General features: G+C 43.6%; 1 protein-coding gene across 8 annotated transcripts in view; it reads right to left on the reverse strand.

The window, feature by feature from the left end:
- fndc3a (fibronectin type III domain containing 3A) overlaps window positions 1-27,619 on the reverse strand; it is a 333,055-nt gene that overhangs the window by 70,468 nt on the left and 234,968 nt on the right. For all 8 annotated transcript variants that reach the window (XM_038802629.1, XM_038802625.1, XM_038802621.1 and 5 more), the window contains 5 exons: window positions 26,221-26,345; window positions 21,893-22,067; window positions 20,921-21,007; window positions 13,056-13,194; window positions 2,166-2,234 (listed from right to left, as the gene is read on the reverse strand). In XM_038802629.1, coding sequence (XP_038658557.1) covers window positions 2,166-2,234; window positions 13,056-13,194; window positions 20,921-21,007; window positions 21,893-22,067; window positions 26,221-26,345 — 595 coding nt within the window. The remainder of the gene's footprint in view (window positions 1-2,165; window positions 2,235-13,055; window positions 13,195-20,920; window positions 21,008-21,892; window positions 22,068-26,220; window positions 26,346-27,619) is intronic.

The raw sequence follows: 27,619 nt of genomic DNA on the forward strand, positions 1-27,619 counted from the left end.
GTGATGAGAGCGACAATGAAAACAATCCAACATCGGATGAAGCAATTCTGAGGCTATTCAACTCTGACACCGAAGGAGATGACTTCAGTGGTTTCAGTGCACAAGAGGAGGATAGTGACTGTGATCACTTGGGTTGGTGATATCTTGATTACGATCAGTAATAAAATACTTCTTTTTACACATGATTTATTTATTTTTAATGTTTCAAACTGATGATTCTATGTTAATCTTAAGAGCTTAATCGGATTGATTTCGCTCCACAGTGACCAATGACTTTCTTGGTAGGCTATTCTTTACCGCTAATTTTTTATTTTTGTTACAAGCCGTATTTCGTTAAAGCCTGTGTAAAGCTCATTTGTTTCAATGTACCGGTAAGCACCTGCGGCTTATATACGTGTGCGGCTTATTTATGTTCAAAATAAAATTTTTTTAAAAAAAATCAGTGGGTGCGGCTTATAATCAGGTGCGCTTTATAGTCCGGAAATTACGGTACCTCAAATCATTTAAAAAAAATCCTCACAATGCACTGGCGTACTCTTATCTTAATTGTACACTTTTGTACATGAATTCTTTTCATCATCAAGGTGAATTATGTCACTCCTGAAGACTAAAGGAGGCATGTTAGCACAGCGGTTAGCACTGTTGCTTCACAGCTTGGGTCCCAGCTTGGGTCCCGCTTGGGTCACTGTCTGTGTAGAGTCTGCACGTTTTCCCCGTGACTGCGTGTGTTTCCTCTGGGTGCTCCGGTTTCCTCCCACAAGTTCCGAAAGATGTGCTGTTAGGTAATTTGGACATTCTGAATTCTCCCTCTGGCGCCGGAATGTGGCGACTCGGGGCTTTACACAGTAACGTCATTGCAGAGTTAATGTAAGCCTACTTGTGGCAATAAAGATTATTAATAAATCATTTTCCAAAGGATAACACTCCCATGTCAGGCACAGCACATTCCTGTAACAGCCTCCCCGAACAGGCGCCGGAATGTGGCGACTAGGGGCTTTTCACAGTAACTTCATTTGAAGCCTACTTGTGACAATAAGCGATTTTCATTTCATTTTCATTTAGAGGACTATGTTTCCCAGTTCAGAAAACACTCTTCCATGCTAGCATGATAGTTTTCCATTTCTGTAGCAGGAGGAATAAGACATCAATTAGCCCCTCAAATCTATTCCGCCATTCTTTATTTTTCCTTTTTTATTTTAAATTTAGAGTACCCAATTATTTTTTTCCAATTAAGGGCCATTTTTTAGTGTGGCTAATCCGCCTAGCCTGCACATCTTTGGATTGTGGGGGGTGAAACCCACACAGACACGGGGAGAATGTGCAAACTCCACATGGACAGTGACCTAGGGCCGGGATTTGAACCTAGGTCCTCAGCGCCGTAGGCAGCAATGCTAACCACTGTGCCACCGTGCTACCATCTATTCCGCCATTCTACCAAACCACGATTGATCTGTACCTCAACTTTATTTACCCTAGTCTGCTCCATATTCCTTCACACTCTAATAAATGTCTACTGATCTTAGTTTTGGCAATTTCAATTGTCCTCGCACCCAGATGAGGTGGGATGGGCAGGAGAATCAGAGAGTGGAGGGGCACGTCCTGTGTGTGGAGAGAGAGGATTATCTATCTTTTGTATGGAAAGAATGCTGTTCGTTTTTGCTTCTAACATGCCTTAAGGCAAATCCAATGATTAAAGTGTTACATCACATTATTTAGCACATAAAGCTCTGTCTTAGCGTTGTAGTAACCTGGCGGCATTTTCTAAATGCAACCTGAATTGTAGGTGGTAATATTTACTCATGCTCCTCATTAAAAGTAACCAGCTCTACAATGTTCTGGAAAATATCATCTATATAAGGTAAGAATGTTAACCCTATATAAGCAGCAAATTTCCATTTTAATGTTTAATTTACATTCTGTCTCACAATTTTGAGGCAAGATTACATACTGCCTTCTCAGTACTGGTAATGTAGCCCCTTCCTCAGACAGAGATGTATTCAGGTATATTGCATCACAACATCATATAATTTCCCCTTCCCCACAGACTGCACCTAACCACCATTTATATTTTTACTTAAGGTGCTTGATATTTCTCAGCATAGTCAAATATATATTCTAAAGGACTAATTCAGAACAAAACTTACATTGATTTGACTATGTCTTACCATTTGCACCTACTGACATCTCAACCACATACTTCGTAATTGCAGATCCTCCATTATCCTTGGGTGGATCTGGAAGAGAAGAATTGAACTAATGATTGTAAGGTCAGAGGCCTAATTTTGTAAACACACATGTACTGATAAACATGGATCTGTTCGAAGAACCTGTACATTACTGCACATATTTTAAGTAGTTTCTTGTTGGTGATTTTATATACAGTGGAACCTCAATTATATGTACTTTCATCATTTACATTTTGGATCAATAATCAGAATTTTGGCACCCAATGGATGACTACCAAAAGTTGCTACTAACTACACATTTTTGTAAATACTGACCCATTTCTTTGGATTTCCCTATAAATACTGGCCCACTACTGGAACCACCCCTTCTTTACAAATATTGACTTACTCATAGGAACTCCACTACAAATACTGACTGGGGAACACCTCCCTTTCCCACGCAAAACAAATACTGTCAGAGTCTGAGTGATTCCCTTGCTTTCATGTCCAAAAGGTGTCTGGTACCCTAAATAAAACAGTGCCGTCATTTGTAGCAAATGTTTTTTTTTAAAGTGAGTATTCAGAACTAGAGATGTGCTCACATTTTGTTAAATGTAGCAAGCTATGATCTGAAATGCACTATCTGAAACGATGGTGGTAGCAGATTCAATAATAACTTTTTAAAGGAATAGGATAAATACTTAAAAGTTGAACATTTTGCAGGTCTGTGGGAAACTAACAGAGGAGTGGGATTGATTGGAAAGCTCTTCAAAAGAAGAATGGTAGAGGTAAGATGTGCTGAATTCTTGGAGACCTGGGCACTCGGTAGTCGCGAAAGAGAGAGGCTCCCGCTCGTGGACATTTTTTCTCTCGGAGTTCTTTATTTTTCTCAACCTTTTTTTGGCCTTTGGAGTTTGAGGGACAGGCAGCAAACCAAACCAGTTTAAAACTGGGGATAATTCCCGCGGGTGTGCGGGGCAACCGGAAGGGAGGAGTCGAGCTCGGAGTGCGGGGCCGTTGGAGCACTGGGAGTGGAGTCTGACAAGCACGAGGCAGACGAGCCGAATTAGGAACGTGAGACAGCCCGAACAGTGGGGCGGTGGGCAGACTGAAGCAGCTGGAATGAGGTCAGTGCTTGAAGCAGCTGGAGTGGCGTAGCACGGCCCAGAACACGAGGCAACGGAGCAGCTGGGCCGGGTCCAGAACATGAGGCAGCCGAAATTGCAGAGCTGGGTCCGGAGCACGAGGCAGTCAGAGCTCAGGGGCTGGGTCCAGTGCACGAGGCAGCCGAAGTGGCAATGTTAAGCCCAGAACATGAGGCAGCTGAAGGCGGCATGTAGAGGGGGTAATCACATGTTGGGTGACTCCTGCTTGAGGCGTATGTTTTTTTCCTTCTTAGGAATTTTTAATGCCCGGTCCTGGGGGCAATTCATGAAGAATTAAGAAGCTGTAAAGGTGGCGACAGACGTCCAAGAACCAGTGGAAAACAGCAGCGAGGAAGGGAGAGAATGAGAGCTCACCGTCGAGCGTGAGAACCAGCCCGGGGGCTGACAAGAGGGCGGAGGCTGCGTTGCTGGGTGGAGCCGTATTGTTTACTGCCGAGAAGATGGCTGAGGTGGTGTCTCTGGAGCTCGAAAAGCAGTTTGCAAAACATATGGGGGTGATGCGAAAGGAGATGCCAGTGGCACTGAAGGCATAGGCAGAGGAGGCTGTTGCCCCGGTGAAGGTAGCTGTTGCGAAGGCGCTGGCTGAGGTGAGGGAACAGTGAGAAGGGAGTGGAGGAGGCCATGTCGCGGCACTGCGATCAGCTCACCTCGATGGGAGATGAGCTGCAGAGGGTGGTTGAGGCCAATAACTGGCTGCAAGCGAAGCTGGAGGATATGGAGAACCGCTCTAGACGACAACATTTAAGGATTGTGGGCCTGCCTGAGGGGGCAGAGGAACCGAGGCCAACAGAGTACTTTGCCAAGATGTTGACAGAACTGATGGGGGAGGGAGAAGAACCCTCTGGGTATGAATTGGACCGAGCTCATCGGTCACTGAGGTCTAAGACTAAGTTAAAGGAGCCGCCAAGGGCAGTAATTATCTGTTTTCACATATCACATGAAGAAGATGGAATTGAATTGAGCAATGAAGGAACGGGAGGTGCAATGGGTTGGTGCCGAGGTTTGTATCTATCAGGACTTGACAGTGGAACTGGCAAAGCGGCGTGCAGCTTTCGGCCGAGTGAGGCGGCCATGTACACAGTAGAGTGCGGTTTGGAGTGGTGTATCCAGCAAAGCTAAGGGTCACCTACAACCCCAGAGACTTATTTTGAGGCGGTGGAGGCGGCGGAAGCATTTACAAAGGCAGAAGGCAGAGTGGTAGAATGTATATATGTAACTCTGAATAATGTTCCTACTTCATACTGTTATAGAGGTTAAAAGTTTGTTGTTGTTGTTCTTTGTAGCTCTGAATAAGGTTCTTACTTCATGATGTTATAGAGGTTAAGGGGGGGGGGGAGAAGAGGAAAGATCCCATTAGGATAGTTACGTGGAACGTGAGGGGGTTGGGAAGCCCAGTGAAGAGGTCGAGGGTGCTTGCTCATTTGAAAAGTTTGAAAGCAGATGTGGCGATGCGGCAGGAGACTCACTTGAGGGTGAGGGGAGGCTTAGAAAGGGCTGGGTTAGCCAGGTGTTTCACTCGGATTTTGATAGTAGGGCGCAGGGGATTGCAGTTCTGATGAATAAAAGAGTGAGGTTCCAAATGTTGAAAGTTGTAGCAGATCAGGGAGGTAGATACGTAATAGCGACAGGGGCATTGGAAGGGAGGTTGGTGGCATTGGTAAGTGAGTATGATGCAACCCAACTGGGATGATGCAGGGTTTGTAAAGGTATGTAGGGCCATCTCTGACTTGGATTCACATGAATTGATAATGGGTGGAGACTGGAATATGGTGCAGGAGCTAAAATTGGACAGGTCACAACCACGATCGCTTACCCAGTCAGGGGGAGCGAAGGCATTGGCTGGGCTAATGGTGGAAATGGGAGGAGTGGACCCTTGGAGGCTTATGCACCCAAGGGAGCGAGAATATTCTTTCTTCTCTTCAGTTCATTAGGCCTATTCGCGGATAGATTTTTTTGTGGTGGGGAAGTCGCTGCTGGCCGAGGTCAAAGGGTCAGAATATTCGGCAATTGCGATATCGGACCATGTACCACACTGGGTTGACATGCTGTTGGAGAAGGGAATAGTGCAGAGGCGGTGATGGAGATTAGATGTGAGGCTGTTGGGGGACTAAGGGTTTTATGATAAGTTTGGAAAAATGATTGAGGATTATGTGCAGTTTAATTGTATGGGTGAGGTCTCGGAGGAGGTGTTATGCAAAGCTTTGAAGGTAGTGAAGGGGGAGGTGATATCATTTAAGGCAAAGGGGGATAAGGAGGGGAGGGTGGAACGGCAAAAGTTAATAGATGAGATGTTGGAAATGGAAAGGAGGTATGCAGAGGTTGTGGATCCAACACTGTTGAAAAAGAGGAAGGAGTTGCAGGCGAGTTTTGAAGGGATGTCCACAAGGAAGGCGGTGTACCGATTGAGGTGAGTGAGGGGAGCGGTGTACGAGTATGGAGATAAGTCGGGACTCATGCTGGCAGAACATTAAGAGAGTATTGAATGTGGCGCCGGTGTGTGTGTGTGTGGGGAGGGGGGGGGGCGGAGACAGAGGTGGTTGTGGCATTCGACACCAAGAAGGCATTTGAACGAGTAGAATCATAGAATTTACAATGCAGAAGGAGGCCATTTGGCCCATCAAGTCTGCACTGGCCCATGGAACGAGCACCCTACTTAAACCCACACCTCCACCCTATTCCCGTAACCCAGCACCTCAGCTAACTTTCTTTGGACACTAAGGGCAATTTAGCATGGCTCAATCCACCTAAACCGGAGCACATAGGCAGGGAACCAAGCCAGGAATCTAACCTGGGACCCTGGAGCTGTGAAGCAACTGTGCTAACCACTGTGCGACCGTGTTGCCCTAGAATAGAGGTCTTTGATGGAGGTTCTGGAGAGGCTTGGGATTGGACCACGATTTGTTGATTGGGTAAGGCTACTGTACAAGGAGCCGAGGGTGAGTGTCCGCACGGATAACATGAATTCGGGATATTTTGCTCTGCACCGTGGGACCAGACAGGGATGTCCTATGTTCCCCCAGGTTGTTCACACTTGCGACTGAGCCGTTGGCCATCGCGTTGAGACTTCGGAGGTGTGGAAAGAGATAGTGCGGGGGTGGGGGGTGGTGGAATAGAACCTAGGGTATCCTTGTATGCGGACAACTTGCTGTTGTATTTATCGGAACCGAGTGTCGAAGGCGGGTATATTGGAGCAGCTTTGAGTATTTGGGTCTTTTTCCAGATATAAACCTAATTTAGATAAAAGTGAATATTTTGTGGTGTCTCGGCCAGGGGTGGGGCAGAAGTGGGGGGGCTACCATTCCGTAGGGCCGGGACTCACTTTAGACATCTGGAGGTGCAGGTGGCACGGGGAGGGGGCTCCGTAGGTATAACATTACTGGTCTGGTGGAAGGGTGAAAGCGGATCTGACAAGGGTGGAATGGTCTCCCTCTGTCACTGGTAAATTAGGTACAGGCAATTAAAATGAACGTGTTGCCGCGATTCTTATTTATTTTTCAGTGTCTGCCGATCTTCCTGCCAAAAGCATTTTCAAGGCGGTTGACAAAATGATTAACTCGTTTATATGGGGGGGGGTGGGGGGGGGGGGGGTAGAGGTGGCTAGGATTAGGAAGGTGCTGTTGCAGAGAGGACGGCAGTCAGGTGGGTTGGGTCTTCCGAATTTACTATATTATTACTGGGTGGCGAACACAGAGAAGGCGAGGAGCTGGGTTGGAGGGGGGGGGGGGAAGAATGGAGGAGAGTCTGTGTAGGGGTTCGGGGCTGAGGGCGTTGGCAACAGCGTCACTCCCAATGACCCCGGGGAAATATTCAGGGAGTCCGTTAGTAGCAGCAACGTTGAAAATCTGGAGGCAGTTGCGCCAGCACTTTAGGCTGGGGTCGGGGTCAAGGGAAATGCCAATTCGGGGGAATCACAGATTTGAGCCAGGGAAGTGGAATGGTAGTTTTCGGAGATGGGAGGAGAAAGGAGTTAGGGCACTGAAGGATTTGTTTCTCGGGGGCCGGTTTGCGGGATTGAAGGAGCTGGGGGTGAAATATGGGTTGGGGCACGGGGAAATGTTTAGGTATATGCAGGTCCGAGATTTCGCTAAGAAGGGAATACAGAGCATTCCGGTGTCGCCGGACTCCACACTGTTGGAGGTGGTGCTGAAGACATGGGGAATGGAGAAAGAGGGTGGTGTCAGCGATTTATGGGGCGATTCTGGAAGAGGAGGAGGCACCGCTAGAGGGGATTAAGACAAAGTGGGAGGAAGAGTTGGGAGAGGGCATGGAGGAGGGGTTGTAGTGTGAGGTGCTCCGGAGAGTGAATGCCTCAACTTTGTGCGTGAGGTTCAGGCTGATGCAGCTGAAGGTGGTGTATAGGGAGCACCTCACAAAGGCGAGGGTCAGCCGACTCTTTGAGTGGGTAGAGGATGTTTGTGAATGTTGCGGGGTGGGGTCCCGCAAATCACGTTCATATGTTTTAGTCCTGTCCAAAGCTGGGGGGGTATTGGAGGGAGGTGTTCAGGGTAATTTCGAAGGTGGTACATGTGAGGCTTGAGCCGGGTCCTCTGGAGGCCATTTCGGGGTATTGGATCGGCTGGAGTTGTAAGCAGGTGCGGAGGCAGATGTTTTAGCCTCCGCCTCGCTGATCGCCCGAAGGTCTATCCTGGTGGGGTGGAGGTCAGATCTTCACCCTGTGCCCTGTGTGGCGGGGGGATCTGTTGGAGTTCTTAACACTTGAGAAGGTGAAGTTTGAGTTAAGGGGAAGGATAAAAGGAGTCTACAATTCATGGGCTTTGTTTATTATGCACTTCCAAGAATTGGATGACACTGAACATTGTGGGGGTGTTGGACATGTGTATGTTGTTGGTGGATGATGGAATGGTGGATGATGGAATGGTGGATTCCGGATTCCTTTTCTTTGATGTTTATATATAAAATGTTGCGGGGTTTGGGGGTTGGTGGGAGGAAGGAATTGTTGGCCAGGGGATTGACATTGCATTTGTTACCGTTGATTGCTTGTTGGTGAATGTAAATTTGGATGAAAATGTGAAAAAGGAGGACAATAAAAATATTTTAAAAGATGCGCTGAATTCTACAAACTTGGGCTACATTCAGGTTTTTCATTCACCTCCAGTGTTCTGTTACTACCAGAAAAACCAATGCGATCTGGAATAGTTGATTTGTCAGTTGTATTAAAGATTCCCCATGCACATCTCTGTAAATTCAGCTGTTGGGACTGCTCACAAACTCAAGGAGGCCAGCCATATATGTGGCCTTTATGGTACCCACTTTTAGGGGTGAGCACTTGTGGGGAATGCCCATACTTCCATTAATCCTGTCAACTCCTGCAGCAATTAATCAATACAAAGCCTGTCTATTTGAAAGAGCTGCGATGGTGGCGATTGCAGTATAAACGTCTGGCACATATAGGGTTAAGGTGGGACGGTGTACAGTACCACTGACAGTGATGTAAAAGAGCACATGACCTGCACCTAGAGGTCATTGTGGTGTTGGATAGAGCCCCGTGCAGACTTACGTATGCAGACAACTCCTATCTTGTACCCGTTACTATATTTTTGTAAATAGTTCCAGTAGTTCAGGGGCAGCAGGGTAGCATGGTGGTTAGCATACATGCTTCACAGCTCCAGGGTCCCAGGTTCGATTCCCGGCTGGGTCACTGTCTGTGTGGAGTCTGCACGTCCTCCCCCTGTGTGCGTGGGTTTCCTCCGAGTGCTCCGGTTTCCTCCCACAGTCCAAAGATGTGCGGCTTAGGTGGATTGGCCATGCTAAATTGCCCGTAGTGTCCTAATCAAAGTAAGGTTAAGGGGGGGGGTTGTTGGGTTACGGGTATAGGGTGGATACGTGGGTTTGAGTAGGGTGATCATGGCTCGGCACAACATTGAGGGCCGAAGGGCCTGTTCTGTGCTGTACTGTTCTATGTTCTATGTTCTAGTTAATAAAAACTTATAGTTAACCTACTGAAGATTACAAAGGGTAGAAGAGGGATTAAAAACCCAGAAGCTTGCTAAAACGCAGAGACAAACTGAATTTTGGCAAACTGTGAAAAATTCAATTAAGTAGTCTGACCTGAAAAGAAGCTCCAGACACAGAGGCGCAAAGGAAATATCACCAGGAAAAAAGCTCCAAAGAAAGGCTTGGAAGCTGACAGCAGAGATTTAAAATTCCTTACTGCAAAAGAGAAGGTTTCATTGATCTTGTTTGGAAGTCCAGCTTCAGAGTGTAGAGTTGGCATAACTTGCAATGGTGAGCTAAATGTTTCTAAATTCCAGGCTGCAGCAAGTCCTGAGGAATCTACTCAGTGGGCCCGATTATAGACAATACTATTGCACAAAAGGCATGAGATGAATCAGCTGCAAAATAGGATGATTTACTCACATTATTTAACATTTAATTTAATGTAACTAACAATAAGATGCCTGAAAGGGCTAAATTCAATAAGAGAATACAACTGCCAAGGGAACCAGTAAATTCATTCAGAAATGATTTCTACAGGATGGTAGAAAATTGAGAATGCAGAGCCTTAAAAGCTCAACTCATTAGCAGACAAAATAATGGGTAGGTAAAGCAGACAATGCACTCCTAACCTCCTGCGAAGGAGGAAAGGAAAGTCTAACCCTGAAAAAAAACAATCCAGTTAATTAGACAGTCAGGCTCCGAGAGTAGCACAGGACCATTTTAAGGGTGAGAGAATAAAATATGGTGCAGAGGCTACCCTCAGTCCAGCTAGTTAAGCCACAAGATATGGAGACACCACAAGTCAGGGAAAGCAATACGAGAACAGCCCAACAGAGCGACCATGCTGCAGAGTAAAGCACCCTCGCAGGAGGGATGAATTTCCTATAGGTTCAGCCCAATGCTTCGAATGCAACACTATCGCAAATTGTGCAAGGCAAAAACTCTGAAATGCACAGATGGCCTAATGATGATACAGAAGGTACACAGTTATGCTTCTTGGATGAGGTCAAAGATCTTGGTTTCTCATTTTGTAACACGGACATTTCGGTCAGTGGCCATCTGACAAATTTTAGATTAGATTCATTAGCCAGCATGGCAGTCCTGTTGGACAAAGAATCGTGGCTGACAGATCTCTGGCTTCAAACAATGATCACACCATTTTACAGGCCTAGAGGAATCCGACTTCCAGTCATTGAGATGATCCTGGTACCACTGAGATATAGTGGCAAATAGATTTTTAAGCTGATATAAATCATCCATAAAAATCCTGTCTCTCTCCTGCTCTGTTCAGCCTTGGGTTTCCGCAAAATGGCAGATGCTGTCAAGACAACCAGTGACATTAACCAAAGAGAACTGCACATTTCCAAGTACTCAAACGAAAAAGAGCATCCCAACTGGGACTTCAGCTCTGAACTCTTGTTGAGGGGCAGGTTTGTCCATTCTCATTACAGTTCTGGGAAAACCCTCAATGCTTAGACTAGCCAACCACCTAGGAGGTAAGCACGACACCTCCAGGAGAAGAGATGAAAAAGAGCAATCAGCAGTACAAGGAGTTTCTAACTCTGGGGCAGACGATGGTACAGCAGGTCAATACAGCAACCACTGTGCTATGATGCAGCTACCACCCAAAACCACACCTGTAAATTAGCTGTATGTTGAAACATGAATGTGCATGCCAAAACCACACGAGGTACTGGATTCTGGTACTGAAGTCCATGGCTGACAATGAAAAGCATAGGTGACTGTACCGCTAATCCTTAATCTCATCAAAGGAACGCTTTTCCTTAGCCACAGATGACATAGGGACCACCTACATGATGATGGAAAAGACAATAGAACCAACAAGGAGATAAGCACAATGGTCGCCTATCCGCAAGAGTTAAGAGCAGCAGCAAACACTGTTCAACACAACAGCCAAACCAACCAAGTGTGGTTGGACACAAGGAATGGAGGGCAAGAATGGAAAGGTTTCCCGATGCCAGCTAAACCTCCAAACTGGAAGTAGTTGAGTCGGAAACGTTAGAGACCTTCAAGCGGCTATTGGATAGGTACATAGATTAGGGTAGAATAATGGAGTGTAGATTAATTTGTTCTTAAGGGCAGCACGGTAGCTTTGTGGATAGCACAATTGCTTCACAGCTCCAAGGTCCCAGGTTCGATTCTGGCTTGGGTCACTGTCTGTGTGGAGTCTGCACATCCTCCCCGTGTGTGCGTGGGTTTCCTCCGGGTGCTCCGGTTTCCTCCCACAGTCCAAAGATGTGCAGGTTGGGTGGATTGGCCATGATAAATTGCCCTTAGTGTCCAAAATTCTATGATCTATGATTAACCTAGGACAAAAGTTCGGCACAACATTGTGGGCCGAAGGGCCTATTCTGTGCTGTATTTCTCTATGATTCTAACAGAAAGAACGAACAAAGATGGAGCCTACCACTTCTCAAACAATTCACAAATGATATATGGAAGAGTTATAAGGCTTCCAGATTGCCTGAACCTTTGAATTCAAGAACTTAAAGGGGGAGATGAGGTAACGATAATGTAGTAATGACAATGTAAATGTATGATAGCAATAACAATGTTAGACAGAAGGTAAACTATAATCACTTAACATACATTGGATGAAAACTTCCGGAGGGCGGGGGGTCGAGTCGAGAGAGAGAGAGAGAGGGCAGTGCAGACTCTGCCCTGACCCTTCGAAAGAACACCCTATTTGGGCCCATTCTCTCACCCTTTCCCCGTAACCCCACCAAGCCTGTACATCTTTTAACACTAAGGGACAATTTAGCTTGGCCAATCCACCTAACCTGCACATCTTTGGATATGTAATTTAGGGGTGTGATACATATAGGGCTAATGTGGTACTGAGTACATTACTGCCCATACAACGATGTAAGAGAGTACATGACCTGCACCTGAGGGTCAGTGTGATGTTGGACCGCATGCAGACCTAAACATGGAGGCATCTCCTAGTTTTTACCCTTTACTGGAGATCTAGTTAATAAGCTACTCATAACCAGCTAAAGACCACAAAGACTTCATTAAACCTACTGAGATGTAATCAACACCCCACAACACAAAAGAGTGTTTATTTAGGGTGACACAATCTGGCATTACATCCAAAAATTGTTTGCTGTTTGTCAGCACATTTAAATAGGCAAGCTGCATATTCACTTTAAAGACTACGGACATGTTTTTTGGCGGGGGAGGCGGCCTGTCAGTGGGATCTACCGGCCCCGTTGTTGTCAACGAGATTTCCCGGTGACAGCATCCCTAGTCACCAGGAAACCCATGCGCTGCCGTGGGATCGGAATTTCCCGCCAGTGTGAACAGCCAGTAAATCCCACCCTACAGCTCTCGAGAGAGATTCCATCATTGGACTAGTGCATGCACTGACTATGAAGTCGAGCATTCACTTGTGGAGCTGCAGAGTGGATCTGCAGTGCACTTTATCCATGGGGTCCATGGCAGGCCAGTGCTAGAATTGTAAGCAGTTGTAAGGGGAAAGTGTTGAGACAGCCAATGGATTAATTGTTCAGTAATGTGATCTTGCTGGTCGAAGCAGAGCATGATAAGGTAGGATGGCTGCAGAGGACTGAGGTTGCGAAGGAGAAGCATTGCATTAAATGGCATAGATTGGCAATCTGCAGTTCAAGTTTGAGACTCCATTATCTACTAGGAGGGTCCCTTCTTTTATGGTGGGTATTCAAAGTTCCATTGCATCTCATGAAATCAGTTATGAATCTATAATTAATCTGAGTAAGCGTCATACCCCATATTATTTTTAAATTGTGAGCATGAATTTTCCCCTTCACCGAAGGTTTAGTTGGTGATCCAGGTTTGTCTGGACAGGTGGTAAGCTCCATAACTTCACCAGGGTTGCTCTTCCCTTCGGAATTGTATGCAATTACCTGTAATATACAACATTCTATAAAGTGACCATGGGGACAAAGCCTGACATTTAACTAGTCACAAGAAGGGACATTTCATTTGAGAATGTTCTCATTTATGTTATTGTCCAGGTTTTCACACACAGAACCTGCTGCTTTTTGGCTTTTTAAAAAAATACCGGATGCTGTATTTTGGATTTTAAAAAAATACCAGAGTAAATTTTCTCTTGGATTTTCACCCTAGAAAGGGTACAATGAACTATCACTGGTTTTCATTTGTACACAATAGGTCACCTGTATGTTGAAACATGAATGTGCAGAAAGCAATCAAAGTAGTAAATGTCCCTCAGAGCATCTTCAAATTAGTTCCTGACATTGCCAACCTTCTTTTAAGAAAAGATAAATATTGACAAAAGTGTATATTTACCTCAGCTACATTAATGATCCAGGAGTGAGCGGGTTCGTTGGAAATGCAGTTTTGAAATCTGCTGGCAGGCAGTTACAATCTGCCCAGAATGAATATTCAATTTATCTCATTGCTACTCCCCACTATCTCCTGTAGAAATGGGATTAAAGCTTTCTCAAAAATCTTTCCAAACAGTATGACCATGATCTGGTCTCAGCACGTGGAATTTCCCACTGTCTCCCAAACTATGTGAATTGTGAAATAAAAATGGTATGATCCTTTCTCATGAAGATTTCCAACAAAAAACTGCAGACAGTGCTGACTACATTACTTAAATTTGGGAAAAGAGGGGTCAACTTCATTATTTAATAGCATAATGGTAAGATAAGGCAGGTTAACACATGGCTGGAGAAATGATTTCAGAGGGAAGCTTTAGATTCCTGGAACTTAAGGCCATTTTTAGGACAGAAGGGACTTGTTCAAAGATTGCGCATCAACAGATTTGGGACCAAGCGCGTCAACAGATTTGAGATCAATGACCTCATGGGAAGGTTAATCACTGCTGAGGAAGGGTTTAAACTAATTTGGGGTTGAGTACCAGGATGAAGCATGAGAGAATGGGCAGAAAGAATTGGAAGAGTCAAACTGCATTACAGAAATAGGAGAGATCAAAGAGGGGACAAATGCAAAGCAGATCGAGAGGGGTTTGGAGTGCATGTGCACAAACTCAGAGCAAGGCAAGTAACGTTGGTGAATGTCAGGCACAAGTCTCCACTTAAGACTACAATATACAATGGCAATAACAGGGACCTGGCTCAAAGGTGGAGAGGTTTGGGAACTTAATATTTAAAGGAGGGAGCAGGCAGCATTGACTAAAAAAGCATGGTAGCACAGTGGTTGGCACAGCTCCAGGGTCCCAGGTTTGATTCCCACCTTGGGTCACAGTCTGTGTGTAGTCTGCACTTTCTCCCTATGTCTGCGTGGGTTTCCTTCGGGTGCTCTGGTTTCCTCCCACAGTCCAAAGATGTGGTTAGGTGGATTGGCCATGCTAAATTGCCCTTAATGTTCAAAATAGGTTAGGTGGGCTTACGGGGATAGGGTGGAGGTGTGGGGATAGGGTGGAGGTGTGGGCTTGGATAGGGTGCTCTTTCCAAGGGCCAGTGCAGACTTGCTGGGCCGAATGGCCTCCTTCTGCACTGTAAATTCTATGATTCTATGATAGCAGTGGAGAGGGATGTGGTTGAGGATTCAAAGACATCTATTTAATTAGAATTAAGGAAAAAAAGCTACTACGCTGTTGGATATAGACAACAGGCCACCATATAGCAGGAAGATGACACAGGAGCAACGTCAGACAAACTACAGGATGATGCAAGAAATATAGTGTAGTGATAATGGGAGCCTTTTATTATCCTAATATAGTCTTAATCAAAGGAAGGCTAAATTCATTGAGTTGACAAGGGAACTGACACAGGTAGATTGGAATCAAAAAATGGTGGAGAATTAAACACTGTGAAGGTTTGTCTAAGGAATAAACACATTTCCACAAAAGGGAAAAGGTGGACATCCAAATCGAGAGCTAAAGATGACTAAAGATAGAGACTAAAATGAAACATAAAAAAGGTTCAGAACAAATGTCAGGTTCATACTACAGTAAAGAACAAAGTTGAATACAAAGTATTTGAAAGATTTTAAAAAGGCGTAATAGGGGAAACAGACAGTATGAAAGAAGTTTAATGGAACCCAAAAGTCCATTAGTAGTATGTAGGAGCTGTGGATACGAGTGTGATCCAAAGCAACCACATCTGCAGCAAGTGTCTACGGATTGAAGAACTCCAGCTCAGAGTTGATCCTCTGGAGTCCGAGCTACAGACATTGCGATGAATCAGGGAGGGGGAAGTTACCTGGAAACTTTGTTTCAGAGGATGGTAAAATGGTTAGCACTACTGCCTCACAGCGCCACGGAGCTAGGTTTGATTCCAACTTCAGGTGACTGTGTGAAGTTTGCACATTCTCCCCGTGTCTGTGTGGGTTTTCTCCGGGTGCTCCTGTTTTCTCATAAGATGTGCAGGTTAGGTGTATTGGCCATGCTAAATTGCCCCTTAGTGTCCAAAGGTTGGGTGGGGTTAGAGGAATAGGGATTGGGTTTAAGTAGGGTGGTCTTTTGAAGGGTCAGTGCAGACTCAGTGGACAGAATGGCCTCCTTCTGCACAAAGGAATCAATGAAGGCAGTCACATCCCTTTGATTTTGTCAGTGATCAGGGATACTGGGAAGTGACTGCAAAGGAGGCAGGTAAGAGGATTAAGAAAGTACAAATGGAGGACCCTCAGCCCTCGCATTTTCTCAGTGATCAGAGATACTGTGAAGTAACTGCAAAGGAAGCAGGTAAGGGAATTAAGAAGCTACAAGTGGAGGACCCTCAGCCCTTGCAAATGTCCGTACAGGAAGCCATTCAAGCAGAGTAAATAAGAATGTAGCGGTTTTTAGGGACAGTATAGTCAGGGTATAGACACAGTTCTCTGCTGTCTAGGGCATGAGTCCAGAAGGCTGTGATGCCTGTCGGTGCCAAGATTCAGGCAATCTGCTTGAAGCTGGAGAGGAACTTGCAATGGGAGGGAGAGGATCAAGTGGCTGTGGTCCACATAGCTATCAACACATAACTAGGACTAGGAGAGAACTTCTGCTCAGGGATTATGAGCAGCTAGGGGTGAAATTAAAAAGCAGAACCACAAAGGCATTAAGGTCTGGATTACCTGCACAATCAATTTGGTATTGGATAAATAAGGTTAGAGTTAAACATGTGGGAGAAATGGGTTTCATTTTATGGGTCACTGGCACCAGTACTGGGGAAAGTGGGCGCTGTACCGACAGGATGGACTCCACCTGACCAATCTGGGAATGATGTTCTGCCGAGTCGTATAGTTAGGGCTATAGAGATAGCTTTAAACTAAATAGTGGGCGAGGGATCATGTGAGGGGAGATTCTGTAAATTAAAGAACAAGGTCATAGTACAGGGTAGCAGCATGGATATAGATAACCAGAGTGTGGCAAGAAAAGTCAGAGAGTATAAACTTAAAAGTGTACTAGAAGATAACGCTAGGGTTTACAAAAATAGTAAAAAGACAGAAATAAAGACTCTGTACCTGAATGGTAGGTAAAACAAATAAATTGTCAGCTCAAATAGAAATAAATATGTATGACCTGTTAGCTATTACAAAGATGTGAGTGTAAGTGACCAAGACTGGGATCTGAATAGTCCAGGGCACTTGACATTTCTGAAGAACAGGAAACCAGGAAAAGCTGGTGGGGTAGTTCCATTAATTATGGATTGGAACAATAGTGAGAGATTACCTTGGTTCTCAGGGTCAGAATGTAGAATCAGTTTGCGTAGAGATGCAAAATAGCAAAGGTAAGAGATCACTTGTGAATGTAGCTTATAGATTCCCTATCTGTAACCAGAGAACATAGGAAGAAAATCTGAATCTTGTAAGAAAAGCACCACAATAATCATGGGTGATTTTAATCTACACATAGATTGGACTATTCAGCTTGGCAGTGGGAGCAAAGAAGATGAGTTCATTAGAGTGTTTTCAGGACAATTTCTCAGAAAAGCGGGAGAGCGCGTTCTAGAACCAGATACTATTCTAAAACTAGTAATGTGCAACGAGACCGGGTTAAGTAATGGCCTCATGCCTCTACGTAGCAGTGATCATAACATGACTGAATTTCACATTCAGTTTGAAGGTGAGGGTGTAGGTCTAAAACTATTCTTTTAAGCTTAAAGAAAGGCAATTAAAAGGGTATGAGGACAAAGCTGGCTAAATGACACTCAGCAAATATTTATTTCAGTGAGAAAGAAAGATTCCAGGAGAAGGATGCACCATCGATTGTTATCTAAGAAAATTGAAGATAATATAAAATTTAAAGAAAAAGCATATAATTTTACGAAGATTAATGGTACGTAAATTAAAGTATGAGAGAAAGCCAGAAAGAAATATAGAAACTCTTGCCATCTGTTTTTACAATTGTTGAATAAGGAAAAAGAAACTATAAAGTGAGCACGAGTCCGCTAGAGAGAAAATATGGGGAATAAATAATGGAAGTAAGTAAATGACGGAAGCATTGAACAAATATTTTGTGTCTGTTTGCTCTGTAGAAGATAAAAGTAACATCCCAGAAATAATTGTGAAGAGATGAAAGGGGCAGAGGAACCTAAAATAATTACAATCACAAGTGAATGAGTACTAAGAAAGCTATTAGAACTAAAACGCTACACACCCCCATCATCTTAGGCCTGTATTGTAGGGTTTTAAAAGAAGTGGCTGCTGAGATAGCATTCATTGGTTGTAATTTTCCAAAATACCCTTGATTTTGGAAAGGTCCCATCAGATTGGACAATAGTGAATTTAATTCCTCTGTTCAAGGAAGGAAAATAGGAAGCTGGAAAGTACAGGCCAGCTAGCTAACATCTGTCACAGGGAAATGCTAGAATATATCATTAACGAGGTTATATCAGTGCGCTTTTAAAATTTTAATGCAATCAGGCAGAATAAACATGTTTTTGCAAAAAGGAAATCGTGTTTGACCAACTTATTAGAGTTTTTTGAGGAACTAGCAGATAATGTGGATGGAGGAACCTGATGTTGTACACGTGGATTTGCAAAAGGCATTTGATAAGGTACCACATCAAAGGTTAACTACATAAAATAAGAGCACATGATGTTAATGGTAATATATTAGCATGGATAAAGGATTGGTTAGTTAACAGGAAGTGGGAAGTGGGGATAAATGGGTCCTTTTTAGGTTGGCAAACAGTAACTAATGGAATGTCACATGGATCAGTGCTGGGGCCTCAACTATACCAATCTACACTGGTGATTTGAATGAAGAGAATGTATGGTAACCAGATTTGTTGATGACACAAAGTAGGAGAGTGAGTTGTGAAGAGAACAGAAGTTTGCAAAGGGAAATAGATAAGGTTAATTGGGAAAAATTTAACAACAGCAGTATAATGTGGGAAAATGTGATCTTGTCTGCTTTGGTAGGAAGACCAGAAAAACAGTACATTATATAAATGGAGAGAGATGCTGAACTCTGCTGTACAAAGCAACTGGGTGTCCTGGTTAGGAATCACAAAAGGTTGGTGTTCAGGTACAACATGTGATTAGGAAGTCAAATGGAGTGTTGTTGTTCATTGCAAGGGAAATGGAATATAAAAATAGGGAAGTCCCATTCCTAGACCCCATGGCCCTCAGCTCCCTGGATCCTGTTCCTCGGATCCCCAGACTCAAACTCACTGCTGCTGGTGTTTTCTGCTCCTCCAAGCGTAGATTGTTTCTCCACTACATGTGCTGCTGATCGGCACACTAGCAAGCCTGTAAGCAGCAAAAATGAGAAAGTGGTGATCTGCGATTGGTGGAGCAGCTCCATGCAGATTCTTCCACTCAAACCTTCCTGTTTGACTGACATTTTGAAAACTGACTCCAGGGACATTTGGTCGAGCCTCTTCTAGATAGTAACGGTCTTTGATTAACTGTCGCTTGTATTTCATGCAATATTTCAATGACGGTAGTGTGGTCGATGTTCGGTATATGGCCTCTTGAAAGATGTTTCATAAAATGCCACATAATAGACTTTTAGCAAATTTAAAGCCATGGGATTAAAGCAGAGTGCAATGGTTAATAATGTTTTTCAGACTGGAGTGAATTTACAATACTATCACTCTGGGGTCTATATTAAAATCACTGCCTTTAATATATATTAATGCCCTGGATTTTGGTTTTAACATGTTCAGATTAAAATAAACTCGGATGTAATAAAGACTGAGGAGAATATTAATGAAATTTTGGAGGACAGAGATCCAGGAGTGAAATAGGCAGGCAGATGTAATTTAATGCAGAGAAATGTAAGGTGATACATTTTGGGAGGAAAAATAAACTAAATGGTGCAATTGTAAAGGAGATGCAAGAAAGGGAGATTTGAGGGTGTATATACATAAATCTTCGAAAGTGGCATGGCAAGTCGAGAAATTGATGAATAAAGCACATGCGATCCTTATTTATCAATACGGATAAGGAGCACAAAAGAAAGGAAGTGGCGCTCAACATTTATAAAACACTTGTTTGACCTCCCCTGAAGTAGTGGCTCAATTCTAAGTACCACACTTTCAAAACAATGTCAAGGCCTCTAAGAGGGTGCAGAAGAGATTTACTGGAATGACATCAGGGCTGAGAAACTAGATTTGTGGAGAGACTGAAGAATTATTCTCTAGAGCAGAGGATGTGAAGAAAAGATTTGTTAGAGGTGTCCAAAACCATGAATGGTTCTGATAGATTAAATAAAAAGAAACTGTTTCCACTGCCAGATAGGTCAGTAACCAGGGAACACAGATTTAAGATGATTGGCAAAAGAACCAGAAACGACGAGTTTTGTTTTTATAAATGCAGCACATCATGATCTGCAATCCAGTTTGATATGATGGTGGAAGCGGAATCTATAATGTTCAGGAGTAAATTAGCCTAAATACTTCAAAAGTAAAACTCTGCAGTGCTATGGAGGAAGAGCAGGATAAGCATAATGGGCTGAATGCCTTCCTTGTGTGCTGTATCATTCTGTGTCATTTATTAGCGGTGGCTTTAAAGAAGCTCCATGAGTGTCAAAGCTTTCATATATACATACACACAAAATCAAGGGTGACCGGATGTAGCATTTCACAGGGATCATCTTCATGACTAATTAAACGTGTATTGCACAGCTAACAACAGACTGGAGTTCAAAAATATTGTTTTAAAAATCAAATGACGATGTACTTCATTTTTTTCAGTTTGATGCTCTTCCTCCATTTATAGAATCAGCATTCTAATGAACACAAATGGCTGTGTAGATAAACAGAAAGTGTGATTGAAAGTATAAAACAGCGTGCGAGTGATGTCAAGAAGCTGGACCCGCAATTTGTCCCTTATTTCAGTGCAAGATGACTAATGTTCTGATGGCAGAAGCATTGAAGGAGATGTGACATGAAGCTTACCAACATGCCAAATGTATTAAGTTCTTCACAAGAATGGATGTTCTAAGACAGTTGTTGAGACCTCGACTAATATAGTTATGATTTTTATAAACCGTATTCACCTTATTCAATTTGTTAAGCAACAAATTGGTTTCAACACTTTCATTATAAATCTTTCTTGAATGGTCAACAAGAATATCTTACATTCAATGGCATAATTTAGTATTTCACTATAACTATATTGTTTACTGTGTGCTTTCCAGCTATCCTCATCAATTAGTGCCAAAAGCTTCTTCAAATCAACTAAAATTACAAACGTTCCCAACATACTTACCCTAAATTTATATGCACTGCTTCTTGTAAGGTTTTTTACTGTACACGCAAGATCGTCGCCGTCATATTTTGGCTTAAACCCATATCCCTAAAGATAAAAATTTACATATAGTCATGATTGTTTGAGAGAAACAAAAGACAGTTTCAAATTTTCATATCACTTATCTAAAAGTTTATGTTGTATTTTGGCAACATCATCAACATTAGTTTAAAGATTTTTAACGAAATATGCTTCTGGTTCAGTAGTGGAATCCAGCAACTACTATTGGAATAGAACCAGCTCATGAAACACCAGGCATTTTTTAGTTGTATACTATAAAATCAAGCTGAACATATCATTCATTGTTCTCCACCCCAAGTGGGATTTCTTTCTGGATTCGAAATGGGATAAATTTTGTGCTCATATAATTGGTAATGAACAACTTTTACCACCCAATGTCATCTTCAAGCACTCCCAAGACAAATACTGCACAGCTTCCATTTACGTTGATAGAATCTCTTCCAATGAGGCTAGTTTCTCAATATAATACAATCCAATTATTGTTTTGTCTGATTTGTACTGTTTACTTTGTTGTCTGTACTCAGAGACAAAAGCTACAATCACTTATGGGAACAGACAGACAGACTGAGAACTCAGCCCACAGTGTTAGAATAAAACAGGAGCCTTGACATCAAATAATGCCAGAGGTAACACTTATTTTTGATACAACTAGCACCCCAGCCTTTTGAGGGCTGTGCTAAAATGTAGGGGGAGTATTAGTTCCAATCTCTTCTGCACTAGTGTGATATTTATTTCTTCTCACTAGGAATTTTGGTGTTCCAATCACTGCTGCATTTAGACTCTAATAGTCACAGGGCTCTTATATCAGTCTGGTATCTGAAGTTAATCTCAAGTGGTGAAGAAACATCACATTAACCAACCTTGAATCATTTATTTTAAAAGTATCATTTGATAAGTACGATAAATACTTACTGAGGTTTCATCTTCCATTTCCAAAATATAACAAATGCCCTCATCTGATAAGGTTCCTGAAGGCTTGCTCCAATGCAAGGATAGCCATGTAACTCCAGCTTTAACAAGCTGAGGACTTGCTGGTGTCGGAGGTGCGCTGCCAGTTGTGTAGAAAAGCACCTCTTCACTGAAACCGCTGTTTGGGGAAACATTCAATTGATGAATATACTTGGCCTGTAACATGACACTCTAAATTACAGGCCTTTTTGAAAGTTCTCCATAGCTCGTTGTGTAATTTTGTATGCATATCAGAGTAGAACAGGACTTAAAGCACTCAAATATTTTTAAGCATTTTGCTCCATGATAAGAATCATGATGGATTTGTCATCAGTTTTTAACTCAAAAAGGCATTTTCCAAATATTCAATCAGACCTGACCTTGTTCAGACTTGTTTGAGCAGATATGTAAAGGAAGAGACTCAAAAAAGGTTGGGAGAAGTAAAATTAAAAAGAAAAGTTCTTAGTAGTACATACCTATAGAGGGTCATACTCAGAAAGCAACAGGATAATTTTGCTTTTCCATTTATTCAAAGCTGTCCAGTTTTCATTTGCTTTCCCAAGAGGCAATTTATATTATGATTTTTTTTCAATCTATAATGTTGATGAAATTTGCTCAATAATATGCTGATGACACACCACGGAGCAAAAAAAAAACCATGCAATTTAAAGGTCACACGTTTATTTTCCTCATCACAGGTATATATAATGTTTACAAATAAAAAAAATACTTTGTAAGAGGCAGATGGTTTTGAGACTTGGACATGACCACATCTGGCCATAAAGTCAGACTGTTATATTGTTTCAATGAGGAAGATTGTAAATCAAAGTTATGTTCTGTCAGAAAATGTCACATACAAAATCAATTCTCAAGTTAATAAAGGCAGTTCACCCTGAAAGTTTTGTAGATCAATCTGTGCTTACTGCATTTAGAATATGGATTGCTCCATCTCAGATAGTTCTTGAATGACCTTTTGGTACAAATTGGGGCTAATTTTCTTTTTTGTTAGTTTATGCACACCAGTTCATCTGTGTAACCAAATTGAGAAAAGGGAGAGATTAACATTAGCAGATATTCATTCCTTTTGAACCTGATGCCCATTTCCACAGATCACAATCACGCCTAGGTATAAGGGATAATTTTAAGAGTTCCTGGATACTGAGCTGTATGCAGAGGCAAATTTACAGAATGGGGTAATAAGATCCTGCACCACTCCATTCTTTCTTCCAGCTGCTTTGTGGATTCCTTTGTACCTTCATGGCAATTGTTCAGCAGATTCTTCTTCCTGTATAATTACTGCCAGTGGGAATGACCTCTTCAGATCGATTTGGAGGATGTGAAGAACCAATGTATGGGATACTTAGGACTGCCTGCACCAGAATTCTTCAAAGTTCACAAGCTCCTCTTATTATATCTACAGATAAAGTTGCATTCCTTTTTTGTAAAAAGATTAACGCATGCAGAGATTCTTATTCCCAAATTATAAGGGGGGGGGGGGGGGGGGGGGAGGAGAAGGTTGGTGACAAATTATTAGGTTCTGTTTGTTCTTTCATTTCCCTGCATGCATATATGTGCCCACATCTTGGATTTCCTTCCCCTTCATTTCTGTCCATCCAGGTCCTCTCTTATTTGAACCTATTTAAAGTTTATCCTCTTATTCTGCCAATTCATGTTAATCTCCTTAAATTTCACCTACACACAATTTCCCGGTCCTACTACTGGGCTATCTCCAAACACTGATTCTATTTTGCACTTTCAGCTGTGAATAATCATCCAAGTGGTTGACCCTGCAACATTGAGTCATATTTAGCATATTATCATTTAGCCTAGGTTTGAGCCACTGAACAATTTAGAACAATAGTATCCGAAAATCTCCAGGTCTTCCGGTGGCAGCATGTAGGTTGAAGTTACACTTTGGGTGGCTCTTGCTCGAGGCTCTTGTTTTTGGAGTTTAATGTCCAGTTGCAGGGGCAGTTTTCAGATAAGCTTGTGCAGAGACATAAGGAAGGTGAGGAATGTCGAAGACCCAGAAAAAAAGAGCTGGGAAGAAGGGGGCCAGCGAAAGTTCACTGTCGAGTAAATGGGTCAGCCCAGCAGCAGGAAAGATGGCGGCGGTTTAGTGACCAGTTCACCTCGATGGGTGAGGAGCTGCGGAGGGTGGTGGAGGCCAACAAAGGCCTTAGAGCCAAGGTGGAGGGCCTGGAGAACAGGTCGAGACAGAAGAATTTGAGAATTGTGGACTTGCTGGAGAGGGTGGAGGACTCGAGGCCAACTGAGTACTTTGTAAAGATGTTGGCGGAGGTGTTGGGGGAAGGGGAAGAACGGTGGGTTAAGATGGAGGATGGCTTGTGTAGGGGTTCGGGGTTGTGATCGCTGGCAAGGGTGCTGCTCCCGATAGCACTGGGTAAGTACTTAGTGAGTCCAGTAGTGGTGACCACTTTGAATATTTGGAGGCAGTTAAGGCAACATTTTAAGCTGATGGCCACGTCGGGGAAAATGCTGTTTAGGGGGAATTATGGGTTCGAGCTGGGGAGGATGGATGTGGGGTTTCAGAGATGGGACAAGAGGGGGATTAAGGAAATGAAGGATCAGTTTCTTGGGAGAGGATTTACGGGCTTGGAGGAATTGGGTGTGTGGCCACCTGGGGTGGCCACGTCCCGATTCCAAAATGGATACTCGCAAAGAGTGCAGGGAAAAATGGACAGCACTAGAAAAACAAGCAGGTGCAAGGTTTCCTGTGGATTGGAACTTGCAGAGCCCAGACAGAACTGAAACTACAAGCCATTAGCATAGTAATGAGCTATCTCCGGGGACAAAAAGAAACATTGAAACAATCGGTACCAGGACAGCAACCCCGGCGCCAGTGGAGATTAAAACAAAGGCAGGCCAACGGTTATCTAGGGCCCGCCCAGTGATTGGGGAACGACCCCGTTATTGGAGAGAATCGATACAAACGATTGGGACCTAGGGTCTGCCCAGAAGGGCGCGAAACTCTGGGGACTATAAAGCAGAGTCCCTAAGGTCAGTTCGCTCTCTTATTTTTGCCATCTTCACCTTCACCTTGGCATTTGGCTCTCAACGACGAGAGGCCCGCCAAGCACCAGCCAAGTAAGTCTAAGGTCAACGCACGCTACGAGATAGGCGCTCCTAGCTACTATTCTATACCAGTTCGAAGCCAGCAGTACCAGAACCAGACAACGGCCATTGTTCCTCTGACTGAGTGGGCCCCCGAAGCTAAGTATAGGCTTTTAGTAGTAGTTGTAGCTTAGCGAGTAGAGTTTGTACATGAGTAATAATTGACTGTATGTGTAAATAAATGTGCATTGATTTCAAACTTACTAACTGGTGTATCGAGTCATTGATCAGTATTTGGCTTTGAACCTTGAGGTGGTATCAGAAAACTACCTGGCGACTCTTGAGCAAAGGTAATTAAAACAGAGCAAATTAAGGGAAAGCATGATGAGCAAAAGGTGAGAAGTAATGGTTGGCGCAGGAAGAATGGTTCCGATACCTGCAGGTTTGAGACACTGCAAGGAAGGTGTTCCTAGCCTTCCCGATAGCGCCGGCTTCCTCGCTGTTTGAGGTGGTACTGTCAGTGGCGTTGCCTGGAGAGGGGGTTGCATCGGCGATTTAAAGGAGAATCCTGGAAGAGGATAGTGTCCATGGAGGGGGTTAGGTTGCAGTGGGAGGAAGATCTTGGGGGGCTGGGGTGTGAGGGTGTGTAGTGTGTCTGTGAGCGATGTGGGAGGGACCCTGCAAATCATGTTCATTTGTTTTGGTCCTGCCAGAAGCTGAAAAGGTATTGGCGGGAGGTATTTAGCACCATCTCGGGGGTTGTGCATATGAATGTGGAGCCTAGCTTCCTGGAAGCCATTTTTGGGGTGTCGGACCGGTCCGAGTTGCAAGATGTAGGAGCAGACGTTTTAGCCTTCACCTCGCTGATAGCTCGAAGGTGGGTCTTGTGGGGTCTCTCCCTCCACCCTGTGCCTCGGTGTGGCGGGGGGACCTGCTGGAGTTTTTGACCCTGGAGAAGGTGAAGTTTGAGTTGGGGAGGGGGGAAGAGGGGTTCTACAATTCTTGGAGTTTGTTTATTATGCACTTTCAGCAATTGGTTGCCATTGAATCTTAAAGGGGAGGTGGTTTGTTTTTGTTCTACGAGTGTATATTTTAAGTTTTATATTGTTGGGGATGCTCTGTCTTTGTATGGCGAAAATGAAGAAAATATGGCAAATAAAAATATATTTTTAATAGTATATGAAAATCTCACCTCTTATCTTTTGAACTGCACTCACCTCATTCCAAGTTCATTTCTTGCTGCTAATTTAAATCTGTATCCTGTCCCTGGTGATAATTTGGTCACTTTGAATTGCTTTTGTGGCCCCAAATAACATTGGGAAAATTTATTGCTTCCTGTCCCCTGTGAAATGGATCACATCTAGTTAGGAAGACAAGAAAGTAAGGTACAAAAGTGAAAGGCCATTTGGCAAATCAATTTCTTCAAAAGTAATTTGACATAACCTCCCTTTTGCTGTGTATATTGACTCTCACTAATTAGCATGTACTGTTTATACTGCTCACTTTATCAATGATTTAAAAAAAAAATGTATTTTATTACAAACATGTATCAAAGCAGGTTACAGCAATTAAAAACTCCGGGAAACATACTTCCCAGCAGTCAACTATACAGTCTGTACAGATGTTTCCCCTTTTTCACCCTCCCCCCATGACAAACAGCTCCTCAAACACGTTCACAAACATTCCCCACCTTTTCTCATACCCCCTGCTGAGCCCCTTAAACTCATACTTTATCTTCTCCAACCACAGGAAGTCGTACAGGTCACCCAACCAGGCCGCTACTCCAGCAAAATTTGCCGCTGTGCAATCAGAGAGGTGAAGGCCACGACATCGGCCTTCCTCCTCTCCATGAGCTCTGGCTTCACTGAAACCCCAAATATCGCCACCCAAAGGGTCCGGAGTCCACCTCCTCCTCCATTACCTTGACTAAGACCGCGAACACTCCCGCCAGAATCTTCCCAATTTTTCGCAACCCCAAAACTTATGCGCATTATTCGCTGGCGACCATTCACACCGCTCACACTCACCTGCTACCCCCTGAAAGAATCCACTCATTCTCGTCCGAGTCATATGCACCTAGTGCACCACCTTAAACTGTATCAGGCTCATCCTTCCCGTTTACCTGACGCAGTGCTTCACTCCATACTCCCCAATTGATCTCCCCTCCCAACTCCGCTTCCCATTTCTCCTTGATCTTCATCACCCACTCCCCAGCCACTTATATATATCCCCAATTCTTCCCCCCCATTCCACATCCGGAAGCAGCAGTCGCTCCAGCAGGATGTATCCCGGCAACCTAGAGAACCCCCTCCAGACCTTTAGCGAAAAGTCTCTAATCTGCAGATACCCGAATTTACTCCCCCTCGACAGCTCTACCCTCTCCCTTAGCGACTCTAGAGTGGCGAACCCTTCCTCCAAATACAAATCCCTCACCTTGACCAGCCCCACTTCCTTCCACCTCCTGTATACACTATCCACCCCACCCCTGGCTCAAACCCATGTTTCTTGCACAGCGGCCTCACTTCATCAATGATGTTGGATTTTAACAATTTTCAATTGGATTTTAAATTCACAGATATATAGGAATATACTTTGCCTTTTCTTCCTTTCTAATTA

This window comes from Scyliorhinus canicula, chromosome 7, assembly GCF_902713615.1.
Source record: "Scyliorhinus canicula chromosome 7, sScyCan1.1, whole genome shotgun sequence".
Classification (NCBI taxonomy): domain Eukaryota; kingdom Metazoa; phylum Chordata; class Chondrichthyes; order Carcharhiniformes; family Scyliorhinidae; genus Scyliorhinus; species Scyliorhinus canicula.